This window comes from Phoca vitulina, unplaced genomic scaffold (genome assembly GCF_004348235.1).
Source record: "Phoca vitulina isolate PV1807 unplaced genomic scaffold, GSC_HSeal_1.0 scaffold4, whole genome shotgun sequence".
Lineage (NCBI taxonomy): Eukaryota > Metazoa > Chordata > Mammalia > Carnivora > Phocidae > Phoca > Phoca vitulina.
In genome coordinates, this window is record NW_022589707.1 from 60,532,586 (window position 1) to 60,551,823 (window position 19,238).

At 41.8% G+C, this 19,238-nt stretch overlaps 1 protein-coding gene across 10 annotated transcripts in view; it reads right to left on the reverse strand.

The window, feature by feature from the left end:
• DYNC1I1 (dynein cytoplasmic 1 intermediate chain 1) overlaps positions 1-19,238 on the reverse strand; it is a 308,417-nt gene that overhangs the window by 100,665 nt on the left and 188,514 nt on the right. For all 10 annotated transcript variants that reach the window (XM_032402092.1, XM_032402094.1, XM_032402099.1 and 7 more), the window contains 3 exons: positions 17,699-17,861; positions 15,396-15,495; positions 7,269-7,394 (listed from right to left, as the gene is read on the reverse strand). In XM_032402092.1, the coding sequence (XP_032257983.1) occupies positions 7,269-7,394; positions 15,396-15,495; positions 17,699-17,861 (389 nt within the window). The remainder of the gene's footprint in view (positions 1-7,268; positions 7,395-15,395; positions 15,496-17,698; positions 17,862-19,238) is intronic.

Consider the following 19,238-nt stretch of genomic DNA (forward strand, 5'->3'; position numbering starts at 1 on the left):
TTGATCTCGGACCTACCAGTCTCCAGAATGGTAGGAAAGTTATTTTCGGTTGTTTAGGCCACCCAGTCTATGGCATTTTTTTTTTGTGTGTGTGTGTGTGGCAGCCTCAGGAGACTGATACACCTTTATAATCTCTTTTATCCTGACAATAATCCTAAGAGGGCAGTAGAAACCCACTCCCTAAGAATACCCATTCCCCTGACACTGAGGCTTCTCTGACCTCAGTGAATGGCTAGGTGGCAGAGTGGTGAGGACGAGGGGAGGGACGGGCTAGAAAACTTGCTCATATTGCCACCTGGCTCTCATTGCATAGCATCTGTAATTCCTAGGGCAATTCCCTGATGAAGCACAACTGGAGAGAGCCCAGTTCAGATAGCTTTAGTTCAGGGCATGGGAAAGGGAGGAAGGGCACTTAGAGAACTGAGTCAAACCTTCAGTGTTGGAGTCCTGTGCCTTCAGTAATATGTGCACAGGAATGGGGCAGAGCAAACGCTAGGAAGTCTCGGGTTTTGTAATCACATTAAACTTCAGGTTGATCACTTGCAATATGAGATAATAAGACAAAGAAAGCAATTAAAAAATGATTTGTTCTAAGGTGTATTCTCATGGTATCCTCTGCATCACACAGCTCACTCGGTCACTTGTAAGGTATACAGTCTCCCCCACTGCTATTTTCAGATAATGAATTGTCTGTGATACAATCCATCTGCTATAATCCTGCTGATAATTCTAATTTCCCTAGATGAATCCCAATGATCAATCCTGCCTGTGCTATTTTTGGGGGGAGAAGATTTCAGAAAGAGGGCAGATAAAGAATGAGAGTCGGCAAGGCATTTTCTCTGCTCCCAGCTTCCTGGGCCAAAAGAGAAAAAGAAGCTCCTGCTGTTTGACTTAATAAGAATCAGTGTCTAGCTCAAGCCTCCATCATCAGACCAGTCATACTCAATCGGCATAAAAGAAGTATTTCCGAATGTCCATGTTTCGCTTCAGCAGGTACATGTAAGCCTTTTCCTAAAGGCACAAACTAGCTGCCGTGTTGCTGTTCCTCTTGTCTGATCCAAATATTTTGTATCTTTTATGTAAGAGCTTAATTTTACACATTTACATCATATGTATTCTTCAGTTTTCCAAAACTGTCTACTTCGAAGAATGGATCACAATCTATACAACAATGGATGAGGTGTTCTCTTCTGGGTTTCTCCAGCCTGCAGTACATCCATCATCACAATGAAAACTGTTTGGGTTTTACTTACATTAGTTAGCATGTTCTTTGTGCATGGACTTTGTTCTCTAATTACTAAGCTCCTATCGTATGCTTCGATTTTGGGTCACCCCAGGAACTCACTCTGACTATGTAGCCCTAGTTGTCAAAGAACTTTCTATTCCTTCATCCTGTTAACCTTAAAAGTAAAAGCTGCCGGTGACTTTACCAGCAAAATATGGGTTTATTCAGGAATAAAAGAGAATTTCAATCCAAGACAAGCAAGTGCAGCAAAACCATAGGCAAATAAGGGGAGGTGGGGGGGGAAGGAGAGGCATGCTTTTTAAGGAGAAAAGGGGTAAGTTGGGAGGGCTGTTATCAACTAAAGTCCACTGGAGTAACCTGGGAGTTCCAAGTAGGTGGTTTTTCATTGGCTGAGCTGTTGCCTGTGGGGGGATGAGGAAAGTGCTTCTTCCTCCGGCTGGATTAATAGAGCAGTATCCATGTGCAAGGTCAAGTCCCTGCAACGTCATGTCCCTCTCTTCCTGTTGGGTCTGCAACTGACTAGGGGCAGTAGGGTGTGAGAGCTCCCCCTGCCGAAACCTCCTGATTCCATTTTAGTGAGGTTTCCCGTTATTAATTTTCATAATCCCCTCCTCTTTTTGACTTCTACTGAATAACCACTCTTTGCTACATTCAAGAGAAAAACATAGAAAATGCCTTTTCTCTTTTCTTTTTTCTTTTCTTTTCATCAGTCAGGCAATCTGAAAGTTACCCTTCCTTTAAGTAAAATAAAAATTCCTAAGAAAAATTCTAACACTTCTCTGGTCATAATACTCCTTGAAAAATGTATTTAAATTAATTTATATCTTTGTGTCCATAGCTGTTTTGTTGATTTGGATTATGGACCACAATTTGGGTTGTGTGTGTGGGGGGTGGGGGGCAGGACAAAAATTGATGGGAGAAGAAATCAAGTTCATGGCAACCAACCTCATAGTCCCACCGAGATGGCAGGAAGTCTCTTTTCCACAACATGACAACAAAGCCCCGGCAACTTCCCCAGGTGACTCAGCAGTGTGGGCAGCTAGATGCCAAGTCCCGACTCTCCGTCCCCCTCCTAACCACCAGCCCACATTCCCTCCTGTGTTACCACCCCTCTTCATGGGGGCAGCTCTCTTCAAGGTCAGTGGGAACCTCACCCAGAACCAAACACTAGATGGTGAAAGTGTGAGTTGCAATTTCATCTGTACCATTTATAGAATCTTAATGAGAAGCGAAACCACGCATAGGAAGAAAGTTAACTGAGGATTTTAAACATGGATACACATGAAGTCAGTCAGTATCACTCCACATTCTGCTTTCCCTCTGAAATCAGGAGGGTTTCAGGTCCTTGTCAGTTTCAGGTCATTGTCAAATCATCTTTAAAAAGAGAAGGCTAAGAACAAAGAAACCAGATCAGGAAAAAAATAAAAGTAAAAATAAAAACCTCTGACCAAGCCAAGCCTCTAAATATAGCTTTTCCACTTACTTCAATGCAGATAATTCTAAGATCTATATTTCTGATTCTGTTCATTCCATTTGAAAGAGAAAGACCACACGAGGGTAAGCACTGCAGGGTGGTCAGAATGCATAATCTAATGACAGTGTGTGGAGGCCACTGCAGAAGATGACAGGAACCCTGCCAGAGTGTGCGGTGGGGCCGACGGGCTGATTTCTATGCACAGGCCACTGATGTTTTCCAAGTAAGGACAGCTCTTAGAGAAATGAAAATAGAAAATGCAGGACCAGAGCCCACACTAAGAATTTGGTTTAGCAAAGACACGAAACTGCCCGTGGAAGTAAAAGGTATTTGGCCTTGCTATTCTTAACAGGGAGAAACAAGCCTTCCTACTGCAATCTTTTTATGATTAAGCTAAAAGCCTGTCAGTCTTTGCAAAAGAACACTGACCTGATGTCTGTGTCTTGTGCATTTACTTTCTAGCACCTGAAATGATGTTTTTCTGAGCCATCGGACTGGTGTGCAATGATGCTGTTCTGAAGAATACGAACAATCCACAAAGATGAGCAAGGAATGGATAGCTAATGCAATATTCCAAAAGGATACCAGTATGAGCATCATAAGGCACCCAGGGTTTCTCCCTATCCATACTCCTTCTTATGAAGCAAACTGTCTAATTTTGAAATTGTTGGAACATCACACAGGATGTGGAAGCACGTTCAAACTGCCTGATTTCAGCAAGATAACGTCTAGAAGGGACCAGCTGTAGTAAATAAACTAGATCAAAGATCAGAAAGGATAGAGAAGAAAAGTGATACATCTGTGAGTAGGGCATCAGAGTAATAAAGCCAAGAAATAGTACCCTAGTTTGGGCCAAAGAGGAAAAGAGGAAAAGAGATGTGTGGGGCAAGAAGAAAAGTCCCACACTTCCCAATAAAGAGGCCGACTAGTTTTGTCACCTTATCATCCCCTTTCTTCATCTCTCCTCTACATCCTGGTGGTTTCCAACTAGTACTGCATATTCAAATGACCTGGAACTTTTACTTTTTTTTTTTTTTAAGATGTGTTTATTTGTTAGAGAGAGAGAGTGCGCATGTCGGGGGGCGGGCAGAGAGAGAGAGAGAGTCTTAAGCAGACACTGGGCTGAGTGTGAAGCCCAACAGGGTGCTCGATCTCATGACACTGAGATCATGCCTGAGCCAAAACCAAGAGTCAGACGCTCAACCGACTGTACCACCCAGGGGCCCCAACCTGGGAGATTTTAAAAATGCCCAGGCTAGACCAGAGACTAATGAAATCAGACTCTCTGCCCATGGAAAGCTGGCATCAGTAGTTCTTAAAGCTATCCAGGTGACTGCAATGATCAGCGAAGATGGAGAACACAGCTCTGTTCCATCTCTTCTCTATTCACTGTCCCCCATGCCACACACCTAGAGGCGTTACCTGGCTGAATCCTCCACCAATGTCGTATGATGCAATACATGCACTTCGGAATAAAAAAGAGCTGACTTCAAACTTGGCTTTGCTATTCACAGACACCTGCCCTAGTTTCATGACTTCTCTGAAGCTGCAGGTTCTCATCTGGGGAGTAACAGGGGTTTATGACAATGAATAGAAAGAGTAGATTCTCAATACATGTTAGTATCTTTTTTCCCCCATAAATTTAATGTCACAGAGACATTCTCCATGTCCTCAAATTACTATTTTTTCTCACCTCTTAGGAAAGGTCCCATTCACTTAAAGTCGAGTACTTTCAAAGTTGATCTTTCTAGGTATATTGGCTTACTAGCCCAAAGTAATAAGGAATTAGTAAGATTTCAGGAGGTATTTAAGATAATGGTTTTCTGGATTGCTCTGAGGTGAAATTCAGGTATGATGGTTAATTTTATATGTCAACTTGGCTAGGCTATGGTCCCTGGGGTTTTGGTCAAATACAAGTCTAACTGTGGGTATGAAGGTATTTTTTAAATGTAATTTACATTTAAACCAGTAGACTTTGAGTAAAGTAGATTATCCTCCATAATGTGGGTGGGCCTCATCCAATCAGTTTAAGGCCTTAAGAGCAAAGACTAGTTTCCTGAAGAAGTACCAATTCTAAATCTCTGTGTCTGTGTCTATATCTGTCTGTCTATCTATCTCCTATTGATTCTGTTTCTCTGGAGAAGTTTGACTAATACACCAAGGATCCTCAGAAGGGCTTCATAATGACTTTTGCTATGCCCATTTCTTCCTTTTCCTCCTCTCAGGAGAGGGATCAAAGCTCTTTTCCTTTCACCTTTCTGAAGCTGGTGATACATTCTATCCCTTACACTTAGGTCAGGTTAAGAGAAATAATTAAATAACAGAAAATAAGTACTATAATGGTATTCAGCATTTAGGTTTTCAAAAGATTTTATAAATGTGGCTTTCATGAATATGAAGGGTCATTTATATGAACTACTTATCATTTCTATCTGAGTAGCACAATCATGATTCTCAATATCTTTCAATGTGTGTGGTTAAATTCTGTAGCTTTTCTTTGATGCCTAGAATGTGGAGTCTTCACATGTTTTGCACATGTTATTTAATCAACCCCAAAGTTTAAAAGTATTAGAATCCTCACTTTTCTCCCAGTGAGAATGCTAGACAGTTTAGAATCCTCACCTGTTTCTGGTCACCAGAAGAAGCAAAGAAAATAGTAGGGATTTGAGGGATACAGAGATATTTTAGTGTCTTTTGGTCGGATACTGAGAGTACTTCTGACTTGGCTTTTCTTCCTCCCTTCCTCCTTCCCTCCCTCCTTTCTCTCTTTCTTTCTTTCCCTTCTTTCTTTCTTTTTGAAATCAGGAGATAGTTTTCTCCTAAAATACATATACTGGATCATTTAAGGGAGAAACTAATAATGAAATTAAACGTGTGTTGGTGAAATTTTCAGTAAATGATCCCAAAGATACCAGGACAAGAAAGAGAAGATGCTCCTTTCAATCAACACTGGTATTAACCATTATGTGATAAAATAGGTAATTTTAAAATTTCAGTTAATTCCAAAGACCTTGGAAGTCCGCTTCTTCATTCAACATTATTAGGCTCCTGTTGACCTGTTTACTATGCAATGCTGTGAATATTAAGCATTTTACCAAATTGTTATTGTCACAGGCTACTGATAGTTAATATAATTTAAAAAATGAATTATGGTAAACACATGCATTGACCAAAACAATGAAATGTGTTAACCTCCTATAATTTTTAAAAGTCAAGATGTGCTTTTTGTAGTATCAAAATAGTCTAGGTGGCACTGTTTTTCAAAAATGTGCTTCTGCTTATCCCACGCTTTTGGTATTTTCCTGGTAATTCGGCAAACCTCTTAAACCTGAACAAAATGAGGATTTTGTGCTTCTCTGTTTACAGAAATAGCATATCAAACTGACAAATTTGATAATCTTAAAAAAAGGAAAGAAAAAACTGTTCTTATTTCAAAGGTTCAAAAAATAAAGGTTATTTACTATGCAGACCTAGATTTCTTGTTGTTTTTAAGATAGTAAATTAGAAAAACATGGCCAGAGTTAAAGGTTACTCAATCAGGTTGAAGCTGGGACTTTTATTCCAGCAGCTCCTGTTCCCCAAATTATATCTGATAATGTCCTAAAGTCTAAACATATTTTAGTTCAAAATGATACTCAGCTCTTAGATATAAAATGTCACTGAGCTTCCAAATATCAACAGGTTTACCCACCCTCTTCAGCTGATGTATTTGTATTCGGGGTAATCTGCCACTCCACTTCTGAACTGTAGTATTTGAGGAACTGAAACTTTGAGCTGGAATGTTTGTTTTGCATTTTCCTATGCATAATCACAGGATTGGGACATTAATAAAGGGGTTGGTGTATTGGCCACTGCTGAGGCCTATTATTTAGGCAGAGTCATGGCAACGGAGCAAAGCTGAATGTGTGCAAGTGTAAAATACATTTCAGCCTGTATTATGTTGGATAGAAAAGAAGACAAGTGTGTCAAGAGACACGAGGAATAAAATATCTGAAACTGTCTGACATGATCTTCACACGTGCCAACTGAAAATGGCATCTATATTTCTCCACAATTCAAAAAAGATTCACGGTAAGTATGTGTCTACAGCAGCTACGAAAATGTTATTATCCAGAAGCAAGATGGCACCCGTAAACTCAAAATTGGCCACATTCCATTGAACTCCATCTCTGAGAGAGGAGGAAGCTGGAAATGGTAGTGCTCTGAGGATGTCCATGTGGGTGGGCAAACATATTTTGCTGCGAAGCAAAGGAAGTGGTACACCAGGACTTCTTCGTAAGTGCGAGGCCTTTATAAACTCATCCTCAGGGGGGCTGTTTTAAATAGAAAGGAAATGACACACAGTCCCCCATTGAGCTTCCTAACTGTTTGGAGAGTTGCCACTTTCCCCAAACATTAGGTTACTGTGGAGGAGTTTTCAAACTTGTCAACAATTCCATTTTTAACCTCGGCTCTTCCTCTCCTCATAAGACAGAGAGATGCAAGGCAGCATGAACTATATTTGGTCTCGTAGGAGACATAAGTCATTTTTACTCTGCTGACCCCTACCTGGCAGTGGAAGACATATTCTGGTGTGGTTTTCTTAAACTTCATGTTCCAAACCAAGGCCACTCCATCTGGTTCATGGGGAGCATCCTCGTTGTTGTTGTAGGAAGCGACCATCAGCTCAGGGTACTGGATGGAAGAGGTCACAAGGATGAATTATGTCAAGTTGCTGACACAAAGAAAACGTCTTTATTCCTACAGACAGAGGCTATGTTGCATCATTTAAATGGTACTTTCTTTTGAAGTTGTGGCATACTTAATACCAACTACTGCTTCAACCTATTGCAATCTGGTTTCTTCTTCCAACGTTCCAGGTGGGCTTGCCAGCGGCACCAGTAACTACCATATGCGCACATTACTGGGCCTCTCTGCATTCTCTGACACTTGGACTACTCCCTCCTTTCTCCTATATTGGCTTCCATTACATCTGTCTCTCCCAATTCTCTTCATGACCATTCTTTTCAGTCCCTATAGGTTCTCCGTCTAATACCTATATTCCAGGTGGGCTGTTTTCTGCCCTTTTTTTTTGGGTCTCTGTCCATACATTATCCCTGGGTGATCTCATCTACTCCAACGGCTTTAATACGCATTAATATGCTGACAATGTTCAAATCTACATCTCTAGGCTTGATGGCTCTCTCAGCTGCAGACCTTTTGCATACTGGAGATTTCTCTGAGCTGTCCATAGACACATCAGATGCAATGCATAAAAAAAAAAAAAGAAGCAGCTTCTTGCCTTCTACAAAAACCTCTTGCTCTTCTAATGTCCCCTCTTTTGGGTGCCTTTCATTAACATTCACCTACCTGCCTAAACCAGACACTCCACGTTCATTTTTACTCCTTTCTCTTTCTTATCTCCATGTACTGTGTTGACTCCTGCCTCAATACCTTTCAAATGCGTGGTTTTTTTTCCATCTCTAAGGTGAGGGTCTCCTCAACTGATTTTTTTTTTTTAAGATTTTATTTATTTATTTAACAGAGACAGAGAGAGAGAGCAAGAGAGTGCAAGCAGGGGGAGCTGCAGAGGGAGAAGGAGAGGCAGATTCTCCGCTGAGCAGGGAACCCGATGCGGGGCTCCATTCCAGTACCCTGGGACCATGACCTGAGCCAAAGGCAGATGCTTAACCGACTGAGCCACCCAGGCACCCCTCCTCAACTAATTTCTTATCTGAATAGAGGCAACAGCTTCCTGAATGGCTTCCTGACAGCTTGCCAGGCCCTCCCCTCCCCTACTCCACTCTCTATCCTTTGTCAATGTGACTTTACAAAACATACATTTGGCTAAGTCACTCCTCTGCTCAAAATGCTTTAATGGCTCATCCTCACTTTCAAGATTAAACCCAGGTCATATAGGGTCCTTCACAATCTGTCATTGCTAGCTCCTCTGCTTAATCTCTTACCACCCGCCCTCCCTCCTCTACCCCCACACCCTGAGCCCCAACCTCATGGGCTAGTTCTGAGATTCACAGGGACAGCCTCTGTGCCTAGGAGTGTAATACTCACTCTTACTGGAATGCCTCTTCTGTCTTGTTTCTAACAGTAACTCATGCATCAAATCCTCCAGACAATCCTAACTAACATCCACAACCCCTCCTTCCATCTCATAGGCTCCCTTAGCATTATGTGTGCTCCTCCATCGAAGCCCTTGTCAAATTGTGCTTTGGCTTTTATTCCCCACCTATGTCTCTTATTAGTCTGTAAGCTCTCTCTGAGCGTAGGGACTTATTTTTATTAAATTCTAAATCTAGTGTCTGATAACTCCTAGCACATAATCAACTTGTGTCAAAATCTATTGAAATACAAACGGTCTTTTTTATTTTAGTGACTCTGCTCTCAGTAGAAAGACCTTATATTTAATCCTTTGTTGTCAAATAATGCCAACAATTAAAGGCATAAGTGCAAGAACCACAACCAGTAAAATAATAAGGACTCTAAAGTGAATAGAAAGACCTACTTAGTCTATGTGAACTCTGTGCTGTGTGTGTAATTAAACAAACTGGGGAGGAATCTTGTGGGGGGTATTTATGAGTTAGAATGCATTTCATGTAAATGCCATTCCTACCTGGCATTCCCATAAGGCAGCCCCATTAAAAACAGCATCGGGATTATAGCAGGTCATATCACTCTTTGCTCATAGATGGCTTAATTATTTTCCTTCCTTTTCACTATGCTATATACATATTTAACAGAAGATGGCCCTTATAAATTGAAACATCAACTTTTTTTTCTATCAAAAATGATTAAAGCTGAGTCTTCTAAGTGGCTTTATTCATTTGTTCAGCAGCCTCAACTTAAGAAACCTGCAGGGAGTTACAACTTGCTGGTTGATGCGGAGGAAGTATAATCCTACAACAAGACACATGTATGTGGCCACCAGGGGAAGTAATCATTCTTTATTAGAAAACACTCCTCAGTGGCTGAATCAAAAGCCCATTAGGGAAGGCCTTTGATTCAAAGACCATTTAAAGAAACTAATATCCAGATAAACACAGAAGTCTCCAGACTGTCCATCTGAAGTTTAACTATGTCACATGTGAAAGGCAACTATATAAACATCAACACCACTACCACAGTGACCAATGAGCAGCCAGATGTGTCTGGAATAATGTCCCACAGCTTCACATCTGGGTCTCATCGTTGGCTCCCACTTGTAGCTTTTCTTTTTTCCATTAAAAAGATAGTTGAAATTATTTGGCTTTAAAACCCCTTTTGAAAATAGGGAGAGTTTTAGTAAAATACTAGGAAAATGCCTTTGGCATAATTTCTATAATTGGCATCATAAATCCTAAAGATACTGATTTAACTCATATCTCATGCAAGTTTTTCTGATTTCGAAGTCTCCTCTTAAATGTCTTTTTCCATTGTGTGTTTGAACATGACTAGTCATATTTTCTTACTCTCGAGTGAAAAGTAAATCTCTGAACAATTATTTAAATCTTGAATGTTAAAATTATGACTTTTAAAGGGAATGTGAACAGTTATGAAGTTTATAATTACTCATCAGGTTGGATTATCCAACATTTAACCTAGGAGAAATTTACCTGAAAATTACCAGATCGGCTCTCAAGCTGTTCTTACAGAGAAATAAAATCTGACATTCATCAGAGAGGAAGGAACCAACATGTTTTTAGTGCCCATTATGTGCCAGACACTGAGCTGGGTGATGCATTAACTCATTTGGTCCTTGCAATCCTCTAAAGTAGAAGTGGTTTTCCCATTTCTACAGATGAAGAAGCCAAGGGTCTCAGGGTAAGTAACTTGTTCTGAGTTATTTTGCTAATAAACGAAGAAGTGAGAGCCTTACTTGAAGTCTGTTTGGCTTCAAAAGTCATGTCCTTTCCAGTCCACTGTGGCATGGGTCCAGTGCCTCCTACACATATGTAAGGCACTGTGCCAGGTGAAACGTGGGACAAGAATGTCAACAGTAATGTGCTTTGCTCTATAGGAACTCACCCGTAAGTAGAGGGAGGTAGGGCACAGGTACGAATAACTATAATGCAAACATAAAGGCAGGACATGATATGTGCCAAGGTGGAAATGTAAACAAGGTTCTTTGGAAGTACAGAGGAGAAAAGAACCACCTTAGTTGGGATGGGGTGTGGCAGGGAAAGAAACTGGAAAGGACTTCTAAGACGAAATGAGACATGCATTGGGCTTTGTTAGGCGATAGGTTATTAGGAGAGAAGAGAGTGGGGAATATGGACAAGGGTACAAAGAGGAGTGCTGGAGATTTCTCTTGGTTATCTGCCTGGTTCGCAGTGATTCTCCCATCTTTGGACATTACCTCAATACACAGGTATCTAATCCCAGGGACGATTAGTTCACTGCAGGGATGATACGTGACCTGGAGCAAATCACATCCTCTGAACTGGCTGTTGTACATTTTGAACTGCGACACAGAACCCATGGCTGGCAAATGAGTCAAGTTATGACAGCATCCTATTGGTGAGGTCCCACAAAGCGTCCCAGATTTGTACTCTTCCTGAGTCCCAGTTCTTCATCTTTTCCATGGATCTCCTAAGTACACTAGTGCCTCTCCAATACAGCCCCTCTTTTGCTCATGCTAGCCAGAGGTAAAGTTTTCTTAACTAATGCAGGGTAGGGCATGTTCAGGAGACGTCAGGTTGTAGCATTTGGCTGGGAGGCAGGTTAGAGGAAGCTGTAAACAAGAAGAAAGGGCTGGAGATGCCTCTGGGCATCGTCACAGAGGCCACTGAGCACAGGCCGATAATTTTAGACTTTATTCTGGGGACAGTAGGAGTTCTATTCAGCAACTACTAATACTACTGCTACTACTGCTTTCACGATGATGTCACATTTATTGGGCGCCTTTTATGTACTAGACACTCTTTAAGTCCTACTGCCATAAATACATTAATTCATATAATACTCACAATAAGCATGTGAGCTAGGTATTATTATCATCATTTATGAATGAGGAAGCTGAAGCAAAGAGAAGCCAAGCAACTTGCCCAAGGAGACAGTGAGAGTTTATAAGTAATCTTTACAAATATCGATCTGGTGAAAAATACTTGTAAGGACTCAACAGTATAGAGACTGGAGGTAGAAAGACCAATTAGGAAGCCATCTCTTAATATAAGCAAGAAGTAGCGGGCATGGCATAAAGTTAGGGTCAAATCCACGTTAGTGGACTTCAACTGGTGTCTGCAGGAGTCTTCTTGCTACTGTAAATTTGATTGGATTTGGAAACTAAATGAACTATTAAAGATTACTCAGCTTTATACGTTGGGTGACTGCAAGGATGGAGGATGCAATTTCCATGTGAGGGGAGTCTATATGGTAGGAGTAAGGTCAGGAGTGTGGTTTTGTACAAGTCTGGAAAAGCTGTCATGTGGTATGTGGATAGTATTATTGACTCACACTGTTCAACAATGGTCAATGAAGGACAAAGCTGACATAATCCCCCCAAGTGACCCAGTTTCTTCCAGGGAATAACGTCTGGTGGATATTTGGCAAATATTGCAAAGTTAAAGTGTTCTTCTCTGAGAAGCCCAAGAGATCAAAGCAAAGCTATGCAGAAACCTTACAGTTTCTTCCTTTTTCTCCCCTCTGTCCCACTCAGGTAGACACCTTTGACATATAGGCCACTTCAAGACTCCAAGACTGTGCCTCTCCCCTTCTTGTCTTTCCTAATATTGAATTGCATCTAGACTCATTCAGAAGTCTTCATCACCTAAGCATATAAGCCTGGTCCTTTGAACCCCATAAAAATGTTATGATGTAGGAGCTGAGGGTTCCAATCCCTTTTTCTTTTTTTCTTTAGTAGTCTCCATGACCAGTGTGGGGCTTGAACTCACAACCCTGAGATCGAGAGTCACATGCTGTACTGACTGAGCCACCCAGCTGCCCCTCCAATTCCTTTTTCTCATGCTCCATATAAAATATGCTTTTTCAGAACTGCACACCCCTTTCCTACAGTGTAGATGAGCAGGTTACACAAAAATGGTGAAAAGTATATGTGGTCTCTCCATGGTAGAGTTTCTGCCCTTTACAGTTTCAGTTCTTGCAAAAAACAAAATACCAAACTGTCACACAGAACCCTATGTGGAAACAAATCCATCCATGGTCCATATGGCCACTGTACACTGTGGCCAGGCAGGGACCGGCCCCACTGAGGCTGGCCCTGCCAACTCCTCAGGGAGCTTTATCAACTGACCCGGGAACACAGAAGTTGCCTTTGAGAAATGTGTCAGATAAGGTTCCTGTGTAATTTCCAGACTCTGAACAAGTGAACAAACCGAGCTAAGTGTTTCCTCAGGCTTGGATCTAATTTCTGTGCATACACCCGAGCATGCTCACAGACCACCCACACACTGGCGGGAAGTGGCTGGGCCAGCTCTGCTTAGTCTCTGCACGATCAGGCACTGCGTGCTCTGTTGTCTGAATGTAAAAGGAGGTTCAAGAGGAGAGAACACTGGCCCACATGGTGGCTGATGACAGTCCGGTTGTGAGGGATTACACTCCTCTTCAAATGAGCAAAAAAAAAAAAAAAAGAGAGAGAGAGACAAATGAAGAAACAGACTCTTAACTATAGAGAACACACTGATGGTTACCAGAGGGGAGACAGGTGGGGGATGGGGGAAATAGGTGACAGGGATAAAGAGGACACTTATCATGATGAGCACTGAGTCATGCATAGAAGTGTTGAATCACTATATCATACACCTGAAACTAATACAACATTGTATGTTACCTATACTGGAATTAAAATAAAAAACTTAATAAAAATGAAGAAAAGGAGGTTCAAGAGGAGAGAACACCAGCCCACTTGGTGGCTGATGACAGTCCGATTGCGAGGGATTACACTCCCCTTCAGTTCTCCTATACTCCAGCAGGATTAAATGGGGCTCTTCACATCATCTGTTTTACAGCTCTGCCTAGAACATACTCTTCTCCCCTCCAGTGGTCTAAATCCCAGTCTTCCAGAGACAGATCCCAACCTCCACTGACCTCTGAAAGCCTGTGCTATCTGCCCCTTATCGTTCGGCACTTATAACCTCACTTGGTTCCAGATTCATAAGTCTTTTGTGAGAGGCACTGGTAAACAGAAGATGCCCTGAAGTGCCGAAAGACTTGAGTTCAAATGTCCACACGACCACATTTTAGCTGAGTGATTTTTAGCAAGTTACTTAGCTTCTCTGAGGCTCAATTTCCTCAGCTGCACAATGGGGATATTAATGGTTGCTGCCTCATCTGAGTTATGAGGCTGAAATTAGAGGATGCCTTCAGGGCAGTTGGCACAGTGCTTAGCACATAAGAAACACAAATTAAAAGCTAGCCATGATTATTATTCCCCATAAGAACATACACCATAAAAAGCAGAAACTATGCTGTACGTAGATGTCCAGAATTCAGCATTCCCATTTTCCTCATTGCTATTACGTCATTGTCATTGCAGGAAGGCACATAGCATGGCTGTTCTGAACGTGGGCTCGGAGGTCAGACCACCTGGGTTCAAACTCTGGCCACCCCACAACTAGGCTGTATGCCTTTGTGCACATTATTTAACTACTCAGTGCTAGGTAATCTGTCAGGTAATGGAGTTGGCTCTTCAGCAAGGTGAATTTTGGTAAATTTGCCTACTTTGACTCTGAATACGACACTAAGGAGTATAGACTTTTTTCTTAGAGGCAACAGGGAGTTTTAATCCAGGGGGTGGAGTGATCAGATTTGCATTTTAGAAAGATTATTTGGTTAGGTGTCCAGAGGGAACACCACAGATGAACAAGCATGGATATAGGAAGACCAGTGAGAAGGTCAGCAATACTACAGGTATAGGGTGATAAATATATGAGTGGAGAAACAGACAGTCTTAGTGACAGTCTAGGTCTGGGAGATGAGAGGGAGAAGGTTGCTAATGTTAATGATGAAAGTTCTGCGTTAGGCCATTGGGTATATTGTGATGTCTTTAACTTAGAATGCAGTAGGAAGAAAAATTCAGATATGTGAAAAAAATGAATTCGTGATTGCAGATTCTATGAGACAGCTGAGTGGGTCTGTCTGGTGTGCAAAGTGGAATTTCGGAGGGTGATAGGCAGGTGATATAAACAGGCTGCCATGTGGTGGCTGAATCCATAGAAGTGGAAGAGATGTCCCACAGAGAGCATGTTGGGAGGAAGAGTAGAGGTTGAGGGCACAACCACGGGGACCACAGTGGTGGAAGAGAAATACGAAGTTTTGGAGAAGTGTGAGAACTAGCAGAGAGTGAAGCTGTGGAACCCAGTGGAAGGATATTGTTTTTAGACTACGAGGACGTCAACTAGGCTGGATGACTAGGAAGTCAGGGCAAATGAAGGCTTAAAAACAGCTACAGGATCTGACGCATGGGAAATCACTGGTGACCTTCAGGACAGCAGTTTCACAGACAGGATGGCCTGCTCCTTGTCTGGTGCCTAGCACATGGTAGGGACTCGACGCATATGAATAACAGCATGCAAAATTTCAACTGAAAGCTCAGTAAAATGAGAAAGAAAACCAACAGGCGTAGAAAAAAATTGTAGGCTAGTAAATATATCTAAAGTAGTGGAGAAAAACTTTTTTTTTTTTTTTTTTAATACAAATGCCATGAGAACACAGCCCAGTTTGTTCCATCCCAGCAATAATTCTTACCTGGAGAGACCAGTCCATACAAGTGACTACTCGATGCTTGGACCAATGCTCGTCGTAGAACTGACGATTGAAAGAAAGGTTGGCTCCCGCCTGGACATCCCTAGGAGGATTTAAATATCAAAGACAAATATGATGCTTCAGAATGGGGCTTTATCTCTGCTGCTCATATTGAAAGAATGCAATGGCAAGAGCATGGCACATAAAACTGAGGCCAAAGCTTCAGTTTAGACAGTAAAGGCTGATCATAAATAAATGAACTAATGGTGGTCTCCTCTATGAAAAGCTCACCCAGGAAAGGTTTCCATGTATTACTCCAAAGCTGGTATGAAACGTCAAGTAATTTTCAGGTTCTCATCTTGACCAGTCCCTAAAGCATTTTCTTCCTCCTAGTAAGTTCTATCTTGAAGCCGAGTTCCCTAGAAATCTCCCAGCTATCAAGGGAGCACAGTACCCTTGGAGATTCTTTGATATCATACCAATATCTCCTTATCTAGCCTTAGACCAGAGATGATAGGCAAGCTTCTCTTTACCTATAATTTCTGGTTGACTGTAGTGCTGCCTCCCTGCTCAAGAGTAAGTGGTAAGTTTCACCATGAGTCAGGCAGAGTGGAGGGTGCGCGACTCACCAGACGTATTAGATACTTAACATAGACCAAAACAGCATCTGGGGCTACACTTTGGTCAGTGTTTACTTGGCTGATACTCAACTGGCCACAAAACCTCCCTTGAAGAACTCTACACTGGTCATGCATTCGCTCCACAAGACTGGGTGCAAATTGAGTAATGCTCCTTCTGTGCCAGCAGCTTTGGGATCTGCATAAAAAGCTGCCTACATTTCTTGGGCTTCAGTTCAGGAATTCCCCCACTCCCACCTTCCTCCTGTTCATTTCCTTCATCCCACTGACTCGCACCCTGTATCACTCGCCTTATACAGCTCTTGTTCAGATGGTGACTTGGCCCCAGACTGTTTACCTGAGCTCCGATCGGCTGACTTAGGACTTTTTTTTTCCCCCTAACTCTTCCTCAAATCCATCACTGCCAACTCAGGCAAGAGGTACACACACCCAAGTAACCGCCAGGCACCCGGAGGGAAACAGGACCCAGAAAATTGACTGAGACATAGAGTAATGGCTTTTTCAAAGAAAAATAAAGCATCTCATAACATGTATGTTCAAAATATTACTGTCTCTCTGAAATAGTCTAATGATGCTGCCAACTGGTTAGAACATTTTCAGAACCGTCTTTCGAAACTGTTTTTGGAGGTTGTGTTACATTCCCTTGAGCATCCTCAATGATAATACATTGTCCTTTGAGAATTGTATTTGAATTTTAGAAATAGTAAAAAGTCAAGTCTGGTGAATAAGGCAGGTGATCTCACCTTTTCATATTGTTCTTGGCCAAAAGAAATCGGTGGCTATAAACTGGCTATATTTATTTCTTACAAAGCTCATAAAGTACCTCCTCGTATCCCCATGATGATGGTTGACTGCTCCTGCCTTTTACAATACGTACGTTACAGTCTCAGAGAAAGTCACTGGGGGTCATTTGTTTTTATTGATTACTTTTTGTTTTATCTTTAAATATATACATTTTTTTAAAGATTTTATTTATTCATTTGTCAGAGAGAGGGAGAGAGAGAACACAAGCAGGGGGAGCTGCAGGCAGAGGGAGAAGCAGGCTTCCCACCGAGCAGGGAGCCCGATGCGGGGCTCGATCCCAGGACCCTGGGATCATGACCTGAGCTGAAGGCAGACGCTTAATGACTGAGCCACTCAGATGCCCCTAAATATATCCCTGCACATGACTGTCCTACAAGACATATACATGTATGTTCACGGTATCAAAAAAAGGAGAAGGTTGTATTGTAGTCTCTGTTAGCTCTTCCCCACATCAGCGAAGGGGTCCCATATCTCATGCTTATTTTGTTCAGCTTCCTGTTTGCTTAGACATCAAAAATAGATCTACTGGATATAATACAAATCTCCTTTGCTGCTTATAGGAATGTTTTCTCAGAGGACAATGTACGTGACTCTGCCAGTCTCTATCACCTGGACTGTTCCCCAGATATCAAGTTCAAAAGCATTTCACAGAAGCACATGATAATTACAGGGAAACATTAATCCAGAAGTTATAACCAAAGCCCTTAGTCAAAGCTGTTCAGCAAGATCAACCCTGGAATTTCATCCTCCTCTGATTTGTTTGGTTTGGGATTTGCCTAGTCAATACATAAGTGAATTTAGAATCAACAATAATTTATTGCAGTGTTTTTTTGTTTTTTTTTTTAATGCACACAAGAAACTAACCCATCTTTTTCCTCTAACTCTCGACCGCTATAGTCAAAGAAGATGTCAGAGTCTTCTGCCAGTGCTCTTTCAATCACCCGGATTGTCCGATCAAAAAAGATGAGGAATTCCTCTGAATGAAGGATCTGCTGTTTTTCTTCCTCGGTCAGCTCTCGTGGAGGGGCTTTTTAAGTAAAAGAGATTGTTAGGAAAGAAGAAAAGGACAATTAAAACATTTCAAGAGGAATCCAACTCTTGAAAGAGATGATTTACCAAAAGAGTGAGCAGATGGTGAAATAAATCATTGTCAATATTGATTCTAAATTGCTCCTAAATTCACACCAAAGGTTTTTGCAGATGACTCTAATTTTACAAAAATATTTCATATCTGGACTAATTACTATTTCAAAGAGTCAACAAAGATTATAAATGAAAACAGACTGGTGTTTTTTAGCAACCAGTTCTGAATGTTCCCTGCTTTAGAACTGAACTTGAAAAACAGCTCAGAGTACATAATAGAAAAATCGATAAAACTATGTATATTGGATATGACTGAAAGCTGCACATATGAAATAACTCAGAACTGTCTATAATATGATCTGGGTAGCATCCTTCCTCGCTCTCCTGGACACATTCATTTTATTTTAGAGGGTTATTTGGTAAGGCCAACTGGCTCTTAACACAGGTTCCACTCAAAACCTGAAACGTGTCATTCCAAACCTGCTTTCCCCTGAGATACCTTCTGCTTTTAAACAAACACATGGAAAAAATAAACGCTTTTATAAGACATCTCGAAATTGTTTTTATGCCTTTCTTTTCTAGCGTGATTAATCTTATTAAACTAAGTTTGAAGATACAAAATGAGGCAAAGAGAGATTAAGTAACTGGCAGTATGTCCCGGTGTCAGAGTCCCAAGTTACACAGACAAGGTTACACAGACAATCCCTTCAGTGGCAAGGCTTACATACAATGATCGAGAAAGGATTAGGGACTCCCCCAGACTGAGAAGCCCTCAAGCACAGAAAGGGTCAGCTGAAACTTTGTGGTTCTTCAGGAGCCCCAGTTCAACTCCCTTGCAGAGAGCATTCAGTACATGTTTGGTGCATTACTCTCTGGATGACTGGAAACTTCTGGAATTTAAGGGACAGGAGGAGGGTGCTGCACTGCAATCAGCGCTGGAGTCCCTAGTGGAGTCTCTCACCCACGGGCTTGCCCAAACTCTTCCACAACCATCCCCATCACCATTCCTACCTGGCCACAGGGTCAGAGGACCCACATAGGGTGCAGTCAGTGGTAGCAGCTTGTTTTATGTTATTTGTTTCAATCACTGGTGCCGTGAAGCCACTGGCCTGCCAAATCTGAACTGGCAAGCAGAAGGACTGCAGAGCCAAGGCAGTGGATCTCAAGACTTTAATGTCCATAATGTCTTCCTGCTTCTGACCTCCCCTTCCCTGCCCCAGCCCACGGTGCAGGGGGTCTGGACGGACTCCAGAATCTGTGTTTGTACAAGACTAGGGTTAGGATAATGTAGTTGGTTCACACTTGGCAAAATGCTCTCCAA